General features: G+C 34.0%; 1 protein-coding gene across 1 annotated transcript in view; it reads left to right on the top strand.

The window, feature by feature from the left end:
- Pi15 (peptidase inhibitor 15) overlaps window positions 1–13312 on the top strand; it is a 28134-nt gene extending 14822 nt beyond the window's left edge. Inside the window, 4 exon segments of the mRNA NM_001106917.1 lie at window positions 7810–7928; window positions 8847–8979; window positions 9093–9208; window positions 12676–13312. Coding sequence (NP_001100387.1) covers window positions 7810–7928; window positions 8847–8979; window positions 9093–9208; window positions 12676–12811 — 504 coding nt within the window. The 3' untranslated portion in view covers window positions 12812–13312.
- The last annotated feature ends 4858 nt before the right edge of the window (window positions 13313–18170 follow it).

The raw sequence follows: 18170 nt of genomic DNA, 5'->3' as shown, positions 1-18170 counted from the left end.
CCTGAATATTTGATCTAAGCCATTCTGAGTGGTGTGAGGTAGTATCTCAGGGTTGTTTTGATTTTTCATTTCCCTGATGACTAAGGATGATGAACATTTCTTTAGCTGCATCTTAGCCATTTGGTATTCCTCAGTTGAGAATTCTTTGTTCAGCTCTGTATTCCATTCCATTTTTTAATAATATTATTTGATTCTCTGGAGTCTAGTTGCTTGAGTTCTTTTTACATATTAGATATCAGCCTTCTATCAGATGTAGGGTTGGTAAAGACCTTTTCCCAATCTGTTGGTTTCCATTTTATCCTATTGAAAGTGTCCATTGCCTTACGGAAACTTTGCAATTTTATGAGATCCCATTTGCCGATTCTTGACCTTAGAGCATAAGCCATTGGTGTTCTGTTAAGGAAAATTTCCCCTGTGCCTATGTGTTCAAGGCTCTTCTCCACTTACTCTTCTATTAGTTTCAGTATATCTGGTTTTACGTGGAGATCTTTGATCCACTTGGACTTGAGCTTTGTACAAGGAGATAAGAATGGGTTAATTTGCATTCTTCTACATGCTGACCTCCAGTTAAACCAGCACCATTTGTTGAAAATGCTATCTTTTTACCTTTGGATAGTTTCAGCTGCTTTGTCAAAGATCAAGTGACCATAGGTATGTGGGTTCATTTCTAGGACTTCATTTCCATTCCATTGATCTACCTGCCTGACTCTGTACCAATACTATGCCGTTTTTATCATGATTGCTCTGTAATACAGCTTTTGATCATGGATGGTGATTCCCCCAGAAGTTCTTTTCTCATTGAGAATAGTTTTTGCTATCCTGAGTTTTTTGCTTTTCCAAATGAATTTGCAAATTGCAAACTCTTTCTAATTCTATGAAGAACTGAGTTGGAATTTTGATGGGGATTTCATTGAATCTGTAAATTGCTTTCAGCAAGACAGACATTTTTTCTATATTAATTCTGCCAATCTATGAGCATGAGAGATCTTTCCATTTTCCGAGATCTTCTTTGATTTCTTTCTTCAGAGACCTGAAGTTCTTGTCATACATATCTTTCACTTGCTTGGTTAGAGTCACAACAAGGTATTTTATATTACTTTTGGCTATTATGAAGGGTGTCATTTCCCTAATTTCTTTCTCAGTCTGTTTATCCTTTGAGTAGAGGAGGGCTACTAATTTGTTTGAGTTAATTTTATAAGCAGCCACTTTGTTGAAGTTGTTTATCAGGTTTAGAAGTTCTCTGGTATAATTTTTGCAGTCACTGAAGTATATCATCGTATCATCTGCAAATAGTGATGTTTTGATTATTTCCTTTCCAAATTGTATCCCTTTGACCTCTTTGTGTAGTGTAATTGCTCTCTCTAGGACTTCGAATACTATTTGAAATCATTAGGGAGAGAGTGGGCAGCCTTGTCCCTGATTTTATTGAGACTTCTTCAAGTTTCTATTTAGTTTGATGTTCACTACTGGTTTGCTGTATATTGCTTTTACTGTGTTTAGTCATTGGCCTTAAATTCATAATCTTTCCAAAAGGTTTATCATGAAGAGGTGTTGAATTTAGTCAAATACTTTCTCATCTTTTAATGAGATGATCTTGTGTTTTTTTCCTTGAATTTGTTTATATAGCAGATTGCGTTCATGGATTTCCATATGTTGAACCATCCCTGCATCACTAAGATGAAGCTGACTTGTTCATGGTGAATAATCATTATGATGTGTTCTTGGATTTGATATTTGAGAATTTTATTGAGTAGTTTTGCATCATATTCATAAGTGAAATTGGTTTGAAGTTCTCTTTCTTTGGAGGGTTTTTGTGTGTTTTAGGTATAAGTGTAATTGTGGCTTCAAAGGACAAATTCGGTAGTGTTCCTTCTGTCTCTTTTTTGTGGAATAGTTTGAAGAGTATTGGTTTTAGGTCTTCATTGAAGGTTCAGTAGAATTCTGCACTAAAACAATCTACTCCTGGGCCTTTTTTTTTTTTTTTTGGTTGGGAGATTTTTAATGATTGCTTCTATTTCTTTAGGGGTTATGGGACTGTCAAGATGGTTTATCTGATCCTGACTTAACTTTGGTATCTGTTATCTGTCTAGAAAATTGTCCATATCATGCAGATTTTTCAGTTTTTGTTGAGTATAGGCTTTTGTAGTAGTATCTGATTTTTTTTTTTAATCTCCACAGTTTCTCTTGTTGTGACTCCCTTTTTATTTCTGATTTTGTTAATTGGGATACTGTTGCTCTGCCCTCTGGTTAATCTGGCTAAGGGTTTATTTACCTTATTCATTTTCTCAAAGAACCAGCTCCTGGTTTTGTTGATTTTTTGTACAGTTGCTTGTGTTTCTACTTGGTTGATTTCGTATCTGAGTTTAAGTATTTTCTGCTGTCTACTCCTTCTAGGTGAATTTGCTCATTTTTGCTCTAGATCTTTCAGGTGGGCTGTCAAACTGTTAGTGGATGCTGTCTCTAATTTCTTTTTGCAGGCACTCAGAGCTATGAGTTCTCTTCTTAGCACTGCCTTCATTGTATTCCATAAGTTTGAGCATGTTGTACCTTCATTTTCATTAAGTTCTTAAAAGTTTTTAATTTCTTTCTTTCTATCTTCCTTGACCAAGTTGTCATTGAGTAGAGCATTGTTCAACCTCCATATGTATGTGATCTTTCTGCGTTTTTTTGTTGTTATTGAACAGAAGAAACCTTAGTCCATGGTGACCAGAGAGGATGTATGGGATTATTTCAATCTTCTTGTATCTATTAAGGCCTTTTTTGTGACCAATTAAATGGTCAATATTTGAGAATTTACCATGAGGTGCTGAGAAGAAGATATATTCTTTTATTTTACGATGGAAATTCTCTATAGGTATCTGTTAAATCCATTTGGTTCATAACTTCTGTTAGTTTCACTGCATCTCTTTTTCCATGATCTGTACATTGGTAAGCATGGTGTGTTGAAGTCTTCTGCTATTATTGTGTGTGGTGCAGTGTAAGCTTTGAGCTTTAGTAAAGTTTCTTTTATGAATGTGGGTGCTCTTGAATTTGGAGCATAGATGTCAAGAATTGGGGGTTCATCTTGGTAGATTTTTCCTTTGATGAGTATGAAGTATCCTTCCCTATCTTTTTTGATAACTTTTGCTTGAAAGTTGATTTTATTTGATGTTAGAATGGCTACTCTTGTTTCTTGGGATGATTTTCTTAGAAATATTTTTTCAGCCTTTTACTACTTTTTCTGTCTTTGGCACTGAAGTATCTTTCCTTTATGCAGCAAAATGCTGGGTCCTGTTTTCATATCCATGTCATTTTATTGGAATTGAGTTCATTGATGTTACATGACATTAAGGAATAGTGATTGTTTCCTGTTATTTTTGTCGTTAGCAGTGGAATTATGTTTTTGTGCTATATTCTTTTAGGTTAGTTAAAAGAAGATTACTTTCTTGTATTTTTTTTTATTAACTTGAGTATTTCTTATATACATTTCGAGTGTTATTCCCTTTCCCGGTTTCCGGGCAAACATCCCCCTCCCCCCTCCCCTTCCTTATGGGTGTTCCCCTCCCAACCCTCCCCCCATTGCCGCCCTCCCCCCATAGACTAGTTCACTGGGGATTCAGTCTTAGCAGGACCCAGGGCTTCCCCTTCCACTGGTGCTCTTGCTAGGATATTCATTGCTACCTATGGGATCAGAGTCCAGGGTCAGTCCATGTATAGTCTTTAGGTAGTGGCTTAGTCCCTGGAAGCTCTGGTTGCTTGGCATTGTTGTACTTTTGGGGTCTCGAGCCCCTTCAAGCTCTTCCAGTTCTTTCTCTGATTCCTTCAAACTTTCTTGTATTTTTTTAGGTTGTAGTTTCCCTCCTTGTCTTAGAGTTTTCTATCTATTATCCTTCGTAGGACTGGATATGTGGAACGATATTATGTAAATTTGGTTTTGTCATGAAATATCTTGGTTTCTCTATCTATGGTAATTGAAAGTTTTTGCTGAATACAATAGCCTCTGCTGGCTTTTGTGTTCTCTTAGAATCTGTAATGACATCTGTCCAGGATCTTCTAGCTTTTATCGTCTCTATTGCGAAGTCTAGTGTAACTCTGATAGGTCTACCTTTAGATGTTACTTGACCCTTTTATCTTACAGCTTTTAATATTCTTTTTTTTTGTTTTGCGCATTTGGTGTTTTGACAACTATGTGATGCGATGAATTTCTTTTCTGGTCTCATCTTTTTGGAGTTCTATAGACTTCCTGTTTGTTCATGGGCATCTCTTTCTTTAGGTTTTGGAAATTTTCTTCTATGATTTTTGTTGAAGATATTTATTGGCACTTTAATTTGGGATTCGTAGTTTTCTTGATTACTTATTAATTTTAGGGTTTTGTCTTCACATTGTGTTCTGGATTCCTGGATGTTTTGGATTAGGAACTTTTTGCCTTTTCCATTTTCTTTGACTATTGTGTCAATGTTTTCTATTCAATTTTCTGCCCCTGTGATTCTCTTTTCTATCTCTTGTATTCTGTTGGTGATGCTTGCATCTATGACTCCTGATCTTTCTCCTAGGTTTTCTATCTCCAGGGTTGTCTCCCTTTGTGATTTGTTTATTGTTTCTCTTTTCATTTTTAGATCACAAATGGTTTTGTTTAATTTCTTCACCTGTTTGGTTGTGTTTTCCTATAATTCTTTAAGGAATTTTTGTTTTTCCTCTTTAAGGACTTGTACTTGTTTACCTTCATTGTCCTGTATTTATTTAAGGGAGTTATGTATGTCCATCTTAAAGTCCTGTATCATCATCATGAGATGTGATTTTTAAATCTAAATCTTGCTTTTCCAGTGTGTTGGGATATCCATTATTTGCTTGGTAGGAGAACTGTACTCTGATGATGCCCAGTAACCTTGGTTTCTGTTGCTTAGCTTCTTGTGCTTGCTTCTGTCCATCTGGTCATCTCTGATGTTCATTGGTTTTGCTGTCTCTGACTGAAGCTTGTCCCTCCTGTTGGCCTATGAGTCTATAATCTTAGGAGTGAGAAGACTTCTTGGAGACCAGCTCTCTCAGCAAAGGATTTGACTCCTGAAGTGTCTCTCCTTGGACAATTAATGCAGATAAAGTGGGATCCTACCTGCTGGCTGTGGGCTTATGTGGGAAAGCGCTCCTGGCATACTGCCTTTCCGGGGGCAGGTTTTGTGTCCAAGGGCTGTGGCTAAGCCCCAGCTCTGTGTGCCTCATTAAATTTATGAATGATGTTATAAAATTTTAAGATTCAACAAACCTCATCATATCCATGAATTTATCAGAAGACATTAAATTCATCAATTATATATCTATTTTGGGGGAATTGTAGCCAACAGAGAGATAGCAAGTATGTAGGTCAACATTATGACAATGTGTTATAGTCTCTCAATTTTAGAACTCCCGATCAATACAAAGTTAACTTTTGCCTTTTAGAAGATGGATGAGGGTCAGGTTTGGATACAAAGAGACAATACAACCTCTTTGCTCCACCCTCCAGAAGATATCAGAGGGACTGTCAATAATATCTCCTACATAGAGGGAATCACCTCCCTCTGTGAGGGAATTGGCTTTCTTGACTCTTGTTTCAGGGACATGGAAAAAGAAGAATCTGTCATATCAATTCCTTAAGATCCAACATTGACAGAAAAAGAAAGCAGTTATACTCATTTGACCTGTAACTTTCTTCTCCATAATACTATTAATTATAATTTTACATTGAAACATCTAAGTATTTGGTCCTCAGAAATGCTAAATACATTTTCTCCTTATTAAAATTCCTTATAATAGTATATAAAGTATATTCTTATAAAATATTTTTTCAATTATATGAACTGCTTGGTTTATGTTGTTCTATATCCAATATTTAGCATGCACATATGTTTAGGAGCATAAAGATAGTATTATATATTATTAAAATTGTTAAATTCCTGAAGTTTTTTTCTTTAATATACTTAATATATGCCATATGTTCTCTTTTTCCTCTCTTTTTCTCATCCAGAGGATGCAAATAATCTAGAGAGGTTACATACAGGCATCAAGACTTTGACCTTAGTTAAATCTTCCAGAACTCCCATAAAAATGCCAGGTGCATTGACACAAGCTTGTAACTCAGAGCTCTGAAAGTGGAAATAGAGGATCCCTGGGCTTGCTAGCCATCCACTCTTGCTAATGGGTCAGCTCCAGGTTTAGGGAGATGCTATGTGTAAGTAAATAAATAGGTAAAGCATGACTAAGAAAGACAGCTGACCTCCACAAGTGTATGCCCAACCCCTAAATACAAACAAACATATATGTACAACACACACACACACACACACACACACACACACACACACACACGATGAAGGGAATACATGATAAATGTTTCAATTTATTCTGTATAAAGTACATGTTTTCAGTGGCACTGATTTGGGGGCTACTTGCATATATCTAAATCATGATACACTGAATCTCAAGGAAAGCTACAGATGATATGACGTCTAATCTTCTTGTTTTATAGATTACCTGGTAGGCAGATCATAAAGGAGAGGCTCCAGTCATCAGTAATCTCAGTAGCAAAATTAAGGATAAATATAAGATCACTGTGTTTCAGATTCCTCCTTTGTACCATGCTGTGTTAGCATATTTAATTGATTATAATAAAGTATTTTTAAAACTGAAAATGGAGTACCTAATGATATATAATGTGTATATATTTTTCTTATGTTACTGAGATTATTTAACATTTCAAGAGTTGAGTAGGTTGAAGATGCCATCCTTTCGTTATTTAATTGTACAGTTTTGCATTTTAATGAACTATAGTCAATACTTCAGAAATTCATATTTTAGTAATTTTTGATGATATAACAAATGTTTGATAAGACAAATTATCATCCAAACAAACTATTTTATAAATGTTCATTTAAGTAATAAGATAACATTGTTTTACATCAAATTTCTATTTTAAAGTCCTATGTGAATTTATAGAAGATAACTTTTGTGTGTAGGAATGATTCATACTCTGTATTTGTGTCTTCATACTTTAATAGAAAGTTGACTATCATTGCAGAGGTATTGATGGGTCCATAATATTTGGCTTGAACTCTGTATGCAGGCCTTCAGATGACTAATATTAACATTTATGTAATCAAAGAGTTTTTACTCTATACTTTTTAACCAACATAATGTATGATATATTTATAAGCAATTTTCTACTAACTTCCTCTCTCAAGGGAAACTATATTTTTCTTAATTTGATTCAAACATAATGTATTTGTATAACACCCTTATGTAGTATTTGAAATGATTTTATTATAATTATGTTTATTACAAACAACTAAAATAGTAAATTTCATGTTATTTCATTGATGAGAAAGACTCTAATGCTATCAAATGTGACCATTTCATGAACTTGAATATTCTATAGCACAATTTAACCTCTGAAAGTTACAATATATTGGCACTGTTGATTAAGGCAAATCAATATGAATAAAACTGGTCCTAATTACTTGGGAAAACATGTGGTTGGCAAAGTTCCTTGTCTCTGTAAAAAGGACTTTGCTATATCAATTCATTTTAATAAATTCTGATTTTATAGGTAATTTTGTAATGTTTCCATGTTACTATTAGATGTGATTTTTTTTCTTTTAACCTATTAATACCCGAAACTGGTATCTATATTGCATTAATTTTAAGTGAATTGGTCTAAATTTGCTTTGTTTTAGGTAAAATAATCTAAAGATCCAGAATTGAAAAAAAAACCCTGAAAATAGAAACACTGTTTCTTTCCTTTCTTTTTGTTTAGCATAACAAATTCAGCAAAAATGAAGGACTGTTTTACTTCTATAGGTCTGGGATGAAAATCTTGCAAAATCAGCTGAGGCATGGGCAGCAACTTGCATTTGGGACCATGGACCTTCTTACTTGCTGAGATTTTTGGGTCAGAATTTGTCTGTACGAACTGGAAGGTAGGAAGCAGTAACCATATGCTTAGACCTCAGTGATTATACACCCTACAGAGTATGGTATGGATTTTTAAGTAGTGTCAGACATTTTCTACTGATTTCTACAAGACTGAAAATGATGTTTGACTTATGCATAAACAATATTTTTCAAAAAATTATATACCTAGTTCATAAGGTCAGCTTTCTCTTTTACCTTTAAAACCTGCTACCTTTACTTGTACTTTTGATTGACCTCCACAGAATCATAGAATTGATGTGCATGTTGTGTCTTGCTTTCCAACCCCACCTACCCAAAGTTTATCTTCTTGTAGAAGCCAAGAAGCCATCTATGTGTGTTTGTGTACAGGATTTCCATTGTTGTATACATGTACATATAAACAGTGAAATTACTAAGTAGGCAAGTTGGTAAGATAGAAAAATCTGTATTCACTTATGTATGCACACAAGCATTTATGTACATGTAACTATGAGAAAACTGTTCTCATTGACAGGGTTTTTTTTTTCTTTCTTTCTTTTTTTCTGCTAAAAACATCAGGTCCAATATTGTTTAACTCCATTTTTATTGGTACTTTAATTACAGATATATTGTTTTAACTACTTCTATGTGCCAAATTAGGTCAATTATAAAATTCCATAGAGTAAATTTTATGTGTAAATTAAGTAGGATTTTATTGTTCCCAAATTATTTGTGATTTTCTGTTTTTGGAGTAACCTGGCATGAACTCAGATAATGAAGGCTCTTTGGCCATTTCTTGTATTGCTCTTTCCAGAGAAATTAAGATTGTGATTGTAATTGTCAGGCAAAGACATGAGCTTGAGTTATAATGAAGAAGTTTATAACAATTATTTATGGTGTAAAGGGATTATACTCAATAGCTCCCTCCTGTACTGAGTTCGTTTTTGCTTTCTCTTGACATCTAGATATCGCTCTATTCTCCAGTTGGTCAAACCATGGTATGATGAAGTGAAAGATTATGCCTTTCCTTACCCTCAGGACTGCAACCCTCGGTGTCCTATGCGCTGCTTTGGGCCCATGTGCACTCATTATACACAGGTTATTTCAACTTGTCTGTTCACTTTTGTTTCATGTCTTTAAAAATGTTCTTCTTGTTTGGGTTACTGTTGGCATTGTTAAGCAATATTAGAAGATACTGATTTATTTTTCAGATGGTTTGGGCCACTTCTAATCGAATAGGATGTGCAATTCACACCTGTCAAAACATGAATGTCTGGGGATCTGTGTGGCGACGAGCAGTGTATTTGGTCTGCAACTATGCTCCAAAGTAAGTACTAAGTTGAGTTCCTTTGAGTTCCTGAGTGGACATGATATGTGAAGTGAGAGATCAGATTGGCAGTCAGATGGCATTTTTGATAGTTTCAAAAGTCAAAGTACTCTAATGAACTTTTGCCTCCTCATCCGCTCTTCATTTCCAGCCTCATTGACATCCCTACACTGCTGGAGAAAAAGACAAAGTAGCAGGTTTCTTTTCACGGGAACAACGATTCTGGGCTAAAATTGTAAGGAACATACATTGAGCGACCTGAACTAGCTAAGTTCTCTTTACTGTAACTGCTTGGTCATGATACATGTAAACACTGTACATTAGCACCTTTACCAAAGGCATTAAAAGTATCCTCAAATACTGATACCCGTATCAATGCAATTAGAAGACATCCTCTAGGGAAATAATCAGCACCCCATTATTCTGGATTATCAGTATTTGAATCCTGTCCTACCTTTTTTACTAGGAAAGCATCATATTGGGAAAGCATCTTCTCTTCCTTCTCTCATTTTTTTCAGTAAAAAATATACTCAGTTTTATCATCCTATAACCTACACAAATATACTATGAATTGATCAAAGAATATAAAACCTAGTCATGCTTGAATATTCCTTATAAATAACAATAAACATTTGTAACACATGATAAAATGCATGCTTGATAACAGTGACTGAGAATGATAAAGTGTTCCAATATTTACACGGAGTTCTCTTCCCATTTGGAATAAGGATCAAATGTGCAAAGGATTTATGTCACTCCTGGTGTCTTCCAAAGTGAGGCTGAAACAAAAATTGTCTCAGTGTTTCTAGCACAAGGAGGGAGTAGACAATGTGTCATAAGTGCCAATGTGGTTGTAATTCATTGATATGACTGAACCAATTCTTCTGAAAAATTAGAAAATTCAGAACTATCATAATGATAATAGTCTAAAAATATAATTTTTCAAAAATTCATCTAAGTCCTGCATATGTTTGATATTTTTTTATTTCCATGCCTTTTATCATCCTCTTAAGTACTTTACCCTTCCTCCCTGTAATAAATTGGCTAGTTTGTAACAAAATGACTAAAGATAGATTTTAAGAATTCATTTGGGTATTTGATTTTTGGGCAAATAATAGAATAAAACAATAACAGTATTAATCAATTTATAGGCTCCCAAACAAGCCATTGCATTAGCATTAATGTATTATACCCTTAATAGAAACATATGTTTTGGATCATAGATGACTAAGACTTAAAATCTAGGCTGGGAGGTAAATATATTTCTTCCAACTTCAGCATTAAGTTTTCTGTAGGCTAATCCTTTCAGTGGAAAAAGGAGAAAGTAAATGAAGAAAGAAAAGAGAAAGAATATGTAAATACCTGGATTAGAAACAAAAATGAAAGAATAGGTAACATGTGAATTGACTGATTTACTGTTGTATTCTATTATATTATCTATTCAACAAAGTATGATGTTTTTGTAAAAGTAGGTAACAAGAAAACATTACATGTAATAAACTTTTTTCAACTTTCCTATTTATTTATGTATTCATACATTCATCCATTCATCCACTTTACATCCCAATTACAGCTCCTCTCTGGCCTCCTAGTCCCTTCCCCCATAGCCCCTCTCCCATCCACCTTAGTTCTCTGTTTTTCTTCCTAAAACATGTGCCTGATGGTTTAAAAAAAATTAAAAATAAGTAGAAAATGTGAAATTATATAATATAGGCTGATTCCACATATCGTTCCCATATAGCATTGAATAAATATGTAGTAGTAGATAATATTTTTATTACAGGGTAGGAGGAGTCGAGAGAAGATTAGAACATATGGGTAACATGATAGGATATAGGCTTAGAGTGCTTCTAGATTAGCATGTGATGCCACCATAATGACCCTCAGGAATCTTATCTTCTAGGCAAAGAGAATTCATTAAGTGGAAGGAGGAAGTCCTAAAGCTCTATTTCAGTTTGTAATATAAATAGTTAATTAGTAAATTACTAATATGTACACTTTCTTTTGTTGAAATGGTCTGAGTTTTAACTGACCTGTTGACTAGATAATTTCATATCCTGTATATGTCCTCCATGCCCTTCGTTGAGTCTTGTTCAGGTTGAATTCATATTAGGGTCTGTGCGATCCTATGCTCAACCCTGACTTTAAGACTCATAGCTGATCTTCTTTCTTCATTTAACTTATTTTACTTTGCTATTTGCATTAATAGTCTAATATTAAAAATAAATTTATTGTCATCTTTTATTATAATTTAAAGAGAAAAACTCCAGAAGCATCATAGCCTTGTTTAGCTAGTCTAAATAGTAAACTTGCTCCATTATTATAATCATGGTGTGCAGTGATAGGGAGTGGTTGTCTGTGCTTATAACCATGAAAAAGCAAAACTGAATAAATTTGGCTTTCTGTATAAAAAAGTTTTGTAAATCATTTTAGCTACTTTGAGCCAGTGAGAGAATCACTATAAGAATAGTTTCCCTTGATTCTTATAAATATTAAAATGCTAAAATTTTCATGACTATAAAAATAAACCTTAGGACAATTTGAAACCAAATACTTTGTGTATAGCAATTTATTATCCATTTCATAACTACCCTGCAATAAACTACTTGGCTGTTTTTTCTTTTGGTTAACTTACATTATCATATATAATTTATTCTTGTGCAGCATTTTATGGATGTATATAACAGATTCTGATCACATCCTGTCCCATTCCTTCTCCATCCCTTCCCCTAATCTGATGGCCACATTTTTCTTCCCAGCCTTCTCATTCTGCTTTCACATCTTTTCTGTTGATGATGACCTATGGCCTAATGAGTTTAATTACTGTTACTTTTAGGTTCATGGGCACTTTTACCCATGGATATAGCACTGAAGAAAATATTTTTTCTCCTTTAGCAACCAATTAGCTTCTCAGGCGGGAGGGGGCTTTGGAGCCTCAGGACCCCCTCCTCCATCTATGGCAGAATGTGAGCAGATGCAAACTTGTGTAGATCCTGTGTGAGTGAGTTAAAATCCTAGCTATTTTAAAGCAGCACTGAGAAGCAATCAGCACAAAAAGAGAAGCATTATGTGTACCGGCGGCCTTGTGCTCCAGAACACTGCTAGAGCAGATGACAAATGTTATAGAAAAAGCCTAGTATCCACAATCTATAATACTACCAGACATTGTAGATAGGTCTTATTATTTACCTGTCAGTTAAGAATCTGTTAACTTGAGAGAGAGAGAGAGAGAGAGAGAGAGAGAGAGAGAGAGAGAGAGAGAGAGAGAGAGAGAGAGAGAATTTTAATAGCAATAAATGTAGAATAACGGCTTTGGGGAAAAAAGAATGCAATTTTTAGTGTCTTATAAAAGTATGTTCCTCAAAAATACCATCCTGTGTCAATAGTGTGTAAGTACACATATAAAAGGAATCTGTTCTTGGGGTGAGTAAGCAACACTAATATCATCTTTGACTTTTCCATCCTAGGGGCAACTGGATTGGAGAAGCACCGTACAAAGTTGGAGTGCCATGTTCATCTTGTCCCCCGAGTTATGGTGGAGCCTGTACTGACAATCTGTGCTTTCCAGGGGTAACAACAAACTACCTGTACTGGTTTAAATAAGCTTTTCTTTTTCCCCTCAGAGGGAATACATTGGTTAGTGGAGATATATATATATATATATATATATATATATATATATATATATGTGTGTGTGTGTGTGTGTGTGTGTGTGTGTGTGTGTGTATTGAGTTTGAACATGTTATATTTGCTTTAGTGTAATCCTGTTTTCATTTTAATTATCAAGTTTCTAGTGTTTGTCTAGAGTGTTAATTCTTAGATTCAAGCAAAACATCATTTTCTACTTTTGACCTTCAATTTAAATTAATTACTGTATTTGTAGTGATGACACAGTTGTTGCATCCAATCCCAGGACCTACAATCCAGAGAATTATGTTATTATGACCCCAAAGAATGCAATGTATATTCGAGCTATAATATATGTATATTATATGTATACACATGTATAGATATGCTCACATGTATGATGTATGATGTGACACATAGGTAATAACATGATATGGTAGTTAACAGGGGAAAATTAATAATATATTTGAGATTATAAGACATTTTCAGAACCACTTCTATATTTCCCATGAATGTATAGGCTGCAACTCAGTGATATTTGGAAATAATTAAGCAATTGTAGAATTCATTCTGGAGATACTTTATTTTATTTCGGCCTAAAATTGAATGCTCGATTTATGTTAAGTTTCCATAACTCACATTTTGTTTGGTTTCATTTTGGTTTTAAATTAGTAAACATGTTTAGTGTTTACTTTGACTAATTTACTTTGCTGGTTATGGTCTGATAATGCAAAGATAATTACATTTAATTCTTGCCTTTGAATTGCCTTCTGATGTCCTTTCAGAGGGCAAACAAGAAAAAAGGCTACATATTTAAATCCCAGACATACAAAACAACTCTTTCAAAACTAAAACTTATTTAGAACTTTACAACTAACCCCAAAACACAACAGGTATATTCGTTACTTTGTCAGTACTTTTAACATTGATATGTAAAATGGGTATGTGAAATATTCTCTTTTCTGGGCCAGCTGCAGTTCCTTAGGTGGATGCACTGAAGGATGATAGTTAATTTGATTCAATTCAATAGGAGAAGTATCCACAATCTGGATACTGGGCCTTCTTGAAGACAAATAGACCATTTGTCTAATTACTTTTAAACACTGAATATTGGAAGCAAATGTTTTGATATTGTTACCCTCCGTTTGTGGAAACATTTATGGACCTTATTTAAATAAGTATTTCAGGAATACAATAGAGAAATAGTATTATACAATATAAAGTTGATCTAATTTCCTTTCTTTCTTTTATTTCCCTTGAGACAGTCTCATATAATCCAGTTTGATGCTAACTTAGTCAAGGATGACCTGACTCCTGACGCTCTTAGATATTTACCACCTAGCTATAGGAAGGAATTCCATTTTGATGACAACTGCTTGACTTACCTAAGAATGTTTACTTACTTAAGGTTATCAAAGGAAAAAATATAAACAATAGTTTATAATTCTCATTTCCAGGATACTTTCTAGCTTTTATGTGTAGTAGGTTTCTCAGTTCAAAAAAAATATAATATTTGTTATGTAGTCTCCAGACTTGCTCAGAAAAGTTAATCCACCATATTAACAGAAATTTATGAATATTAAAACAATCACTCACAGAGCTCCTTGGCATGAACTCTTGTAATTAATTGCATTTATCACAGCATGTTACATACTGACTATAGTGTAATAAATGTTTAATTCAGTGGGATTTTTCAGAACTAGCTTAACAGTCTAAAACTGTAAACGTTAAAAGAAAGCTTGCCCTTTCATAATTTTTGAACACTAAAAATTCTCTAAAACCTAAATATTTGAATATAATAAATGTCCAACCAAGTCATGCATGGCATGGAATTGAACCCAGAGTCTCCAGGCATACAAAACAACTCTTTTAAAACTACAACTAGAACCATTACCTTATTTTTAACTTACAATTAAGCCAAAACCACAATGGGTATAATTGTTATCTGTCTGTACTTTTTAACATTGCTATGTAAAATGGCTATGTGAAATACTTGCTTTCCTGGGCCATTGCAAATGATATTTTGCTTATATCACTACAGTGTCTTACAAATCCATGGGGGTGCTAGGTTTTAGGTTTGCACTGTAATTCTCAGACACAGAACAGGCCCAACCATAAACTGTATCATACAGGCAGCTTTAAATAGTCAACGTAAAAGATTTTACTTTGAAAACTTTCATTAAAAATAATATATCTGACAGTATTGATATACCCACAATACTGTTTACTTAGTGGAAAAGTAACATGATGCCACAATATATTTTTTAAAACTTCAGGTAGGAAAAACAACTAAATAAGTCCGTGATTTTCACTATGAAATTGATGCACTACTTCCTAGAAATGTGTGTAAACTGTGAAGGTGTGGTCTTAGCATTCTTGTAATGATAGACATGCTTGCTTTGATAACACAGGAATCGAGGTGATTAGTACTATTATTTTTGCCTTTGACATCGTCATGTCTGTGACCCATCAAAGCTGCCGAAGAACTTTTGTCCAGCTCTGCTGTTATCTGTACTTGAGAGATTCATAAAAATTTTATTTCTAATTTTATGCAGTCTAGTACAGTTTACTCTGAATATTTTAAACAAAACAATATATTTCCCTTATTTTTGTATTAAACAAACTCATAAGGTCTATACTATAAATCCAGTGCATATTTATACACTTTAAGTGTTTCAGGTTCATTCCTTGCTTGGTAAATGATGCAAATATGAATGGATGACCTGAATGTTTTCCTAAAGGAAGTCAATACTAAAACCTGGGCTGTCTTTCCCCTTAGTATTCAGATTTCACAATATCATGGAATGTGAATGCTAATATCGGTAGAAAGATTTACCTACTGAAGTATTTAGAGGATAAAATTATATTTCTAGTAACAGTTAATATTGTTTTTTGTTTTTATAGGCATTTTGTATTTTTTGTGTGGGTGAAGACATTTAAACCCATGAAAAGGCCTTTTAAAAATTGTGGCACAGCTTAACTTGGAATTGTAAAATGTTGATTAAAAGAGAAAGTTAAAAAAATCAATGGTTAATGGTGCTGAAAACTACAATCATCATATTGTTACAATTTTTGAGTTTTCTTTGAAACTTACGGTTGTTACCATTAGGTGTAAATGACCAATAGTTATCTATCCTGGTGCTAAACATATGGTGCTAAATGAATTGTTAGTATTAATGGTTTTAAAATTACTCCTTTTAGTCACTCAATTCTTGATTCAGAAGTAATAGCAAAACTTTCTAATCTTAACCAATACATAACAGTTGAATCTGTTTTCTCTTTTTTTACCAATACAATGTCATTACATGTAAATATATTTGTTAGAAATGATCATTCTTTAAGCGGATATAGTGGATATTGGTGTGTGTGTATGTGTGTGTGTGTGTGTGTGTGTGTGTGTGTGTGTGTGTGTGTGTGTATGTGTGGTTTCTATGACCAGAAAGGTTAAAGTACCCCTGTGTTAACCATGCTGCAGGCCCTGGCGCCCTCTGGTGTTTTGAAAGACAAATTTGTACGTTTAATAAAAAGCTATTTGTGCTTAGTGAAAATTTATTTTGCTCTGTCCTGGACCTTTTCACCCTTGATCTCCCTCCCACTATTAAAAGCACAAGACAAGCTTGAGTCTATTGACAAGCTTGACTCTATTGACAAGCTTGACTCTATTGACAAGCTTGACTCTATTGACAAGCTTGACTCTATTGACAAGCTTGACTCTATTGACAAGCTTGAGTCTATTGACATTGCCTTCCTAAGAGGTGAAGAACTCAGCACTTCATTCACTTTTTAAAAAAATGTCCACTCTAAGGTACTTAGTTTGGGTTTTGTTTGTTTTTAGGAAATGATTTATCATTGTGTCTCATTTTTAAGAGTTATTGTTTTACACAGCTCAGGACATACCATAATAGAAGATCATCTAAAATGGTTACATACATAACAAAGTGATCCATGTTGATTGCGCATCTAACATTTGATATGATGTGTCATACTATAGAAGTAGCACTAACTTTTTATTATCCCAATAAAAGTTTAACTTATGATGCTCATGTGTTGATAGATTTCATAAACTATCTTAAAGTATCAGATAACCTAGGTTATTTTCAAATTTGCTCAAGTAAGGGAACCTCTTTTAGGATCTAAACCACACACAAAGTTTCAAAATACAAGAAACATAATATGGACCCTTCTAGACCTAGTGCCCAGAAACTTTATTCTCTGGGCCACAGAATACCATTTCATTAAGCAACATTCAGCTAAGTTAGCCAGTTCCCCCGATTTTCTCTGAAACAATCAGTTAATGAAAGAACAAAATTTGAAAGCCTAAAGTATTTCTGGAGTTCTTTTATATATCTTTCACTCTGAACGTGCTGGCAACCTACTAGTTCTAAAGGAAATCAACACTGGGCTCAGTTTGTCTCTGGCTGCTTATTATAGCATTTGTGCTTTTTAAATTTTTATGCTGGATATTGAATTAAAGATGGGTGCATATATGAAGAGTATGCTTTTTGAAGATATGTTCATATTTCAAGTGTTTATATAGTCCTAAAATTTAATGTATCACTTCAGAAATATTAAGCATAAATATGATGGGTGTAATTCATTATATAGAGCTGCAATGTTAAACAGGTGCTTGTTATGTAGTGAAACGTTGTTCTGAATGTATGCATTAACCTCTGTCCTTACAGAACATAGCAAATGTAGCTTTTTAACCTAACTGTATTCTTTCCTCCAATAAAATATTATTCATTATTTTGATTTGACGTCTGATTGTTTTTCCAATACTGTGAGAATCTGATGATATAACTTTGAGAAGAAATTATTCCCATTTCTAAAGCATCAATGAACATAATGTTAACACATCACTAAATTACATTAACTGGTTTTCTTTGTTTTCATTTCTCTCCATACTCACCAATCCTCTTCTTTTCTCCCTAAGATTCAGAAAAGTAAAACATACATAGAAAATAACTCTTTTAGAACAATGTACCAAGATTTTCTGTGTGCGCAAAATTATAGCAGATACTCATGATATCTTTATGCCCACACTTACAGAAGCTCCACTGCATGTTACAGGCAACCCTGGCCACAGGAACCTTCTGGGTAGTCACTAGCTTGTGATTCCCAGGGTGTCACACCTCTGAGGAATTGGCAGATCTCATAGGCAAATTCCATTGAAACATAAAATAATCCAGAAATTCGCTAAATTGATTCTTAATTTTTTAACTTATGAAAAAGCCTCCCTAAGTCATTTCAGAGAAGTTCTCCTACCCAACTCCCCCCAGCTCATTCTTAACTCTGTTCCTCTTGCTAGGCATCCTTTGTCTCATCTCTCATTCTT

This window comes from Rattus norvegicus, chromosome 5 (genome assembly GCF_021556685.1).
Source record: "Rattus norvegicus strain SHRSP/BbbUtx chromosome 5, alternate assembly SHRSP_T2T, whole genome shotgun sequence".
NCBI classification, from domain to species: Eukaryota; Metazoa; Chordata; class Mammalia; order Rodentia; family Muridae; genus Rattus; species Rattus norvegicus.
This window is presented reverse-complemented; position numbering and strand designations above follow the sequence as displayed.